This window comes from Morus notabilis, unplaced genomic scaffold, assembly GCF_000414095.1.
Source record: "Morus notabilis unplaced genomic scaffold, ASM41409v2 Scaffold5425, whole genome shotgun sequence".
NCBI lineage: Eukaryota > Viridiplantae > Streptophyta > Magnoliopsida > Rosales > Moraceae > Morus > Morus notabilis.
In genome coordinates, this window is record NW_010357198.1 from 1 (window position 1) to 6,872 (window position 6,872).

At 33.7% G+C, this 6,872-nt stretch overlaps 1 protein-coding gene across 1 annotated transcript; it reads left to right on the forward strand.

Annotated features, from left to right (window-relative positions):
- The first annotated feature begins 1,136 nt into the window (after positions 1 to 1,136).
- On the forward strand, positions 1,137 to 3,541 carry LOC21384262 (CASP-like protein 5A2). Its single transcript, XM_010089515.2, has 3 exons — positions 1,137 to 1,548; positions 1,642 to 1,774; positions 2,956 to 3,541. The coding sequence occupies exons 1-3, from the start codon at positions 1,313 to 1,315 to the stop codon at positions 3,145 to 3,147; spliced, it is 561 nt and encodes a 186-aa protein (XP_010087817.1). The 5' UTR covers positions 1,137 to 1,312; the 3' UTR covers positions 3,148 to 3,541.
- The last annotated feature ends 3,331 nt before the right edge of the window (positions 3,542 to 6,872 follow it).

The following is a 6,872-nucleotide window of genomic DNA, read 5'->3' on the forward strand; positions in this document are numbered from 1 at the left end:
TTCACAATTGGAGACGCAAAACACAAACATGCTACGTTAATTTTACCGATTCGAGTTTAGAATTTGAATTTTACTACAGTTAAAAACTCTCCAAAACAGTCACATCTTACTTTTTATATAAAATTACATATCAATTCGAATTAAAAACTCAAATAACAAAATAAACGTCCAAAAAACTCCACAAGTCAAACTTTTTCACTACAGTATTTTCTCTCAAAAAAATTCAAATTTCTGCATAAACTTCTGTACAAAAATTTGAAAAATAAAAACACCCCAGAAAAGAAAATCCAAGAGAAGCCAAACCTGAAGAGCAAGAACAAGAGCATCGGAGCCAACGGAATGAGGACCCAATTGAGTCAAAGCCTCGACATGCTTAAGAGCTTGGATTTCAGAGAAACCCCTTTTGCCGGCTTGCTCGGAAGTGAGAGGCGAAGGCAAGTTCTGATACTGGTAATAGTAAACGGTCCAGGAGGAGTAGACGATCAACACGAACAGGGCCTGAAACACGAAACGCGACCTCTGTGGGGCTTTTGGTCGAACGTCTGGACGGACGTTGAATTCGCGGCCACCGCGTTGACTCTCCGGCTGATTCGGAGATTCCGAGGAAGAAGAGGATTGGGGTTGAGACCTCCGACTCATTTTTTTTTGTTGAGTGTGAGAGTAGTTGGAGAGTAGCGAGGATGGATATATGGGTCTGTTAAGTTTCGGTTTGACCTCGCTTATGTTACATGTTTTTTATTTTTTTTTATTTTAAGTTGACTGTTGAGCAAACCTCGGCATAAAAATAATAAAAATTACATAAAAATTATCTTTATGATATCATAATCCAAAACTTCAACTATAAGAAATTAAATTCTTAAAATTCAATCCAAAAACTGAAAAATAAATTTAAAATTTAAAATCCTAAGGACATTATTCTTTTTTTTTTTGTTTATTTCTTTATAAGGACATTTCTTTTTCTACTTCCGCATCAGACTTCATATTAACATGCATAATCGAGGGTTAATTTTTAAGTTTTTAACTTTCATATATGTGCCTACCTTCATTTTAAATAAATTTCCATATAATATCTCCAAAAGGAGAAATACCCACGAAATATAGGAAATAATAATAATAATATCAATAATAATAATTGAAATATGAAAAAGAAAAAGAGAGTAGAACGTTCTTTTTTGTTTTGAGGGAAGAGGAAGCAAAAGGGAACAAGAAGTTAGAGGCGAGAAAAATGGGTTCAGCTATAGTTGTTCCGACGAACAATCTCGCTCTTCTTCTCTAATGAGAGACGGCGAAGGAATTCCTTAAAGAAGAAGAAATGAGCGCGAGCCACCCTTCAGTTCACCCAGTGGATGCGGTGCCTCCTCCGGCGACCGATGCGGCGGCGGCGGCGGCGGAGGAGAATCCGATGCCGCGTGGACGGATGAAGGACGTCCAGGGCATGCCCGGCACTCCCTCCGGCCTCGCCTTGCGCCTCTTCCAGTTCGCTTTCTCCGCCGTCGCTCTCTCCGTCATGGCCTCCACCTCCGACTTCCCTTCCGTCACCGCCTTCCGGTAACCTAATCCCAATTTTCTCTTTCTTTAGTTTCAGAATTTGAGTTTTTGAAGAATAAGTAATTTTCTTTTATTTTGTTCCTGATATGGCAGCTACCTTGTTGTTGCTTCGAGCTTGCAAAGCATATGGAGTCTGTCTCTTGCGATTGTTGATGTTTATGCCATTTTGGTTAAGCGAAGCCTTCGCAATTTCAGAGTTGCCACCTTGTTTGCTGTCGGTGATGGGGTAAGAAAAATGTTATTTCGCAATTTCATAATTGAAAAAAAAAATGCTGATATTTGATTGAAGGATATTGTTTTGATTTCTTTTGTGTTTATTTGTTTATTTTTATTTTTTAATTTTGCATAGTCTATTAAGTTAACTCTGTATTTGATCCTAAAGAGTTATTTGATTGGCACTCAGATAATCAATGTTTTATGGTAATCTAAACTCTGGAATTATAAATATTGACTTTGTGGAACACTGCTAAATTCAGGACCTCTTTCTGCAGACATAGGTCCAAGTAAAAGGAATGATTAAACGTTTTTCCGTTTATTCAATTTCTTTGGTGTTCCATTATTTGTTGGATAATTGGATTAAAGTTTGTGATAGTGCAACTGAAAACATTTTAAAGCCATTTGAGCAAAGTATCTGCTGGATTTTTCTATTGTAAAGCCTCCATATTTGAGATACTAACCAGTGAGAATCTGGATGGGCTTGGCTTTCCTTTTGTTGGGAATTGTCATTTGTCTTCTATGGGTGCTAAACCACCCTCCAGAGATCAGAAGGTGTTTCTTCTACAGATCTTAATTAGTATATGCCCATCTTGGTTTGGTAGAAGAAAGCATGAAAGTTGGAGCATCAATCTATTCATGGCTTATTACATGCCCAAGCACATATATTTTTCAAATGGTTGTTTGTGAAACTGCCAGTGTATGTTGATCAGAATCAAAGGGTTTTGAAGGGAAACAATGGAACCTTGTTTTATTTTGGTTTTGGAGGAGAAAAAAAAAATCTCATTATTTTCCATCCTCTTGAAGAAAATAAACCTTTATAAGAACTATTAGCACCCTCAGAATCGTTTAAGGCCTGACTATTAGCAATAATCCTAGAAAGGGAAGTAATAATCCTTATTCTTATTTTTTCACGTTCCTTTTGGATCTCATTACCTTTGCAACTTTTCTCATTACATTCCTTTACATTTAGGTAAATGCCCTGAAAATGATTAGGTTATTATTTGGTTCCAAGTCTGAGTTCCTAAATAGAATGCAAGTTACGAACCATTCTTTTGGCCATTGGTATGCAAAGCAGTCTCGTTTAAGATTCACGAACAAGAACATTTTATAACCTGTTTGTCACCCTTTGCTTCTCTGAAACAATTGGACTTCAAATTATGTTTCTTACACTTTTTTATCCCTTTATCGCAGATCACTTCAACACTCATATTTTCTGCAGCTTGTGCATCCGCTGGTATCACAGTTCTCATAGGCAATGATCTGAATGACTGCACAGAAAACCACTGCACTAGGTTTCAGACAGCTACCGCTATGGCTTTTCTGAGTTGGTTTGCTGGTTCGCCATCGTTTCTTTTCAATTTCTGGACACTGGCTTCCAAATGAAAGTACTCAAAAGCTATTCTGGTGCAGTCATGTTGGCTTAAACCAAACAGGAAAACCAATAGTTGGTATACAAGAATTGGCATGAAAACTTGGATTAATTTGCCACACACTTAGTTGTGCTGGCATTTGAAAGTGAACAAAAGAGTATATAAGGTCAGTGGGTTAATACCCTTACCATAATGCCGTTGCCTCGTCTCTTTAACTTCTTCCTACTTTTAGGGCAGTATATGGGCGATAGGCAATTATTTACAATGTGTGGTAGGCTGAGTCATATCAAGGTGCTAGGCCTTGTTGCCCACCAAACGCAACCTTTTGTTAAGAGTCTTAAGACTTAATCGCTATTTTTTTCTATAACAATTCTTAACTAATATATTAGCTGTCTCTGCAAGTATGATTTACATTACATTATTAGTAGTTTTTTTTAATTATATTTTATAATAACAATAAAATCATTTTGGTAACTTCTGTTACAGTGAAATATCTCATTGGTATTATGTGTTTTTAATGATGTTAAAACGATACATTCGTCTTTAAAGAAACATTTTTTTTTTTAATCTAAGACAGATTTTTAGGACATATAATGTCCAAACTGCTGTGTTTTTAATGATGTTAAAACGATACATTCGTCTTTAAAGAAATATTTTTTTTTTAATCTAAGACAGATTTTTAGGACATATAATGTCCAAACTGTCTTTTTCATTAATTAAATGGAAATTAATAATTTTAAAAATATTTTCTAAAAACATTTTAATTTATTCTAAAAAATTATTAGTTTATTGTTAGTTAGTGAGAATGGTAAATTGAACATTTTATATCTTAAAAATCAGTTTCAGTGTATCAAAAGAACATTTCTTTAAAGGTTAATGTATCGTTTTAATGTTATTAAAAATACAGGATACTAGTAAGATGTTTAACTATAGCAGAATGTACCAAAATAATTTTATCACTTTATAATTTCTCCTAAGTCTCAAAAACCCAACGCTCTTTTACTGAACTTAAAACTGTTGGCAACTTTGTTCAATCTATCGATGAATGAAAAAGCTAATGTGACACCAAGGGCGCGTTTACCAAACATAAAGGAATGTAATGAGAAAGATAATGAGATTAGAAAGAAGGATTAAGGGTCATTGATTTGTTTTCAAGTGTTTACATGATTATTAGATGGTGTAATAGAAAATAATCTTATTCTCTTTCTAGTGTTTATTAAAATTAGGACTAGCAATATTATCAATGTAATTATTAGAAAGTCTATTTACACAATTAAATAATCATTTGATTATATAATAATTCATTAAAGGTAGATAATTAAATTAAGAATTCATTTTCTTTGACAATGAATCAATAGTAAAAAGATGTAAGGATTGACAATCCCTATATTGTGTGGGGCCACTAAATTTTCATTATTGATTTTTAAGTAAACACATTATTAAAAAAGAGGGAATTAATCCTTCCTTTCCCTTTGATACAAAGTAAACATGCCCTAAATTTACAAACTCCCTAGAATTTAGGGGTTTCTCTGGTAAGTTCTAAAAAAATGAACTACCGAAAAGTTATAGTGACTTTTTCAATTAGATGTGATTTTAATCATACCCAACAATCAGAAACTAGTTTTATTAGAAAAACTCCTCTTTTTTTTTTTAATTTAGAGGGTGAGAGATTTGAACTCTCCACCTTATAGTGGAGTTAGATGTGAAATAATCGTTAAGCTATGCCTGTAACAAAAAACTCCTCACAATTTAATCAATTTAAAAGCTCTAATTATTAAAATATAATAAATGTTAAATTAACAAATACCATCCTAAAAAGGAATTAAGGGATCAAAGCTCCTCACAATTATAGTAGTAACCCTAATTTTTGTTGATAATTTAGTGACATCATTTTTCCTGACTAACACTTTCAACAATTTAGAGATATGGTTGATTCATAAATTTAAACACAAAATTAAAAAAAATATTATAGTAAAAGTTTAAATTGTCATTTAAACCTGCGAAACAAACAAAGTCGATTAGGGCTTCAATTTCTTTCATTTAGTTCGCTTTTTTATTGAAATCTCAACAATGTTAGTCAAAGAAAATGTCACTGCAATTGAACTAGAGGTGTGATTGTGATACTAATAAGGCTTTTTTTATAGACACTCTTTGACTTTTTAAATTTAACAATTTACTCATTATTCTTCTTTTTCTGGTAATTGGCTCCTTTAACCTAAAATTTTTACAATTAAGACCTAATAGAAAACAATTTTTTTTAACGATTTTGATCACATAAGTTGTAACTCTTGCATGAGTATTGTTGAAGGCAATGAAAGTCATTTCTCATCCTATTTGTTTAGTTATTGATATTATAGTCATTTAATGTGTCTGAACACAATCAGTTATGATAAATAACTCTTAGTTTAACATGGGTTATTTCCTATTTAGACACTCCAAGAGAGGTGACCTTTATTACCCTCAATGGATGTTCATGTGTGCTTCAAGTGATCAAAATTGTATAAAAAATAAAAATAAAATGGACCAAATTACTAAATAGAAAAGTTAAGAGGCACCGGTATAAAAAAGCCTATTATTAAAAGTTTAGAGGTGTTGATGTAATTTTGTTTTATTTTAATAGTTTTTTAGATTATTTTCATAAATACCCTCAAATTATGTACCTTATTTCAAAGTGCCCCTTAATTTTTTAAAATGATTCAAAACACCTCTCGATCTATAGAAAACAGATCAAACTACTCCTTTTGTTCAAATCCGTCTATAATCCTAACGGATTTCTGACGTGGCAATCATTAAACATTAATTTAAACCACTAAATTCTAATTAAACATATAAAACTGCTTAAATATTTGAAAAATAAAAAAGAGAGAAAAATAATTGATTTTAAAATTAAATTAAAACATTAAACGATCTCAATTGTTAGAAAATTCTAGAAAAACATTTCCTTTACTCTCTTTGAATCATTGTTGGGGCGTGAGGATCCGATCATCCTGTTGGTTGCCGAATCGAATTCGGACGCGGAAGAGTGGCGGTAGGCGGATCGTGTATAACAAAGATTTTCATAAAATCTTTAAGATACTCTATAGATTATATTAATTTATGCACGAATAAATTAATCTCATTAATTCATATATTAAGAAGTCAATTAAGAATAATACCTAGCGCCGATTAGGTCGATAACTTGAATTCTTTGACCTCGAACAATCCTTGCTCCAAGCTTTGTGTTTAGAAAACCAAAGTCTTCCACGTCAATTCATTGATTCCACGTAGACGTGTGTGTGGGCACACGTGACACAAAACAGGTTTCAATAACACTCGAATTTCCACAAACACCAACGCTTTTTTGGAGAAAACATTTTCCTCTCTTTTCCCTATGAGAAATTTCGGCCACGCTCAATAATTAGGGCAGAAAATTGTTTTCAAAAATTGTCTACACAGTTTTCTATCATTCTCATATTTAAAGAGTATAAGTCAAACTTCAAAAAGGAATTAAATCTCTATCTCCTATTTGAATTTGGAACAAAAAATCTCCTACACCTTATCCCTTAAGTGGCCGGCCATGTAGGGTTTCTATCCCTTGTGTGTGGCGCCAATACTGGATAGGGAAGGAAGAGAAAATCATCCTTTATCTTGGCGACCCCAGGGCAGCCCCGGTGCAGCCCCGTGGCGACCCCAGGGCAGCCCCGGTACAGCCCTGGGGCGGCCACTGTACATCCCCGGGGGGGCCCCGGGGCAGACCCA

Excerpts from the sequence above, each read along its gene's own strand:
- LOC21384262 (XM_010089515.2), top strand. The coding sequence starts at position 1,313 with ATGAGCGCGAGCCACCCTTCAGTTCACCCAGTGGATGCGGTGCCTCCT. Across the intron at positions 1,549-1,641 it reads CCTTCCGTCACCGCCTTCCG|CTACCTTGTTGTTGCTTCGA; the intron begins GTAACCTAATCC and ends CTGATATGGCAG. Across the intron at positions 1,775-2,955 it reads TGTTTGCTGTCGGTGATGGG|ATCACTTCAACACTCATATT; the intron begins GTAAGAAAAATG and ends CCTTTATCGCAG.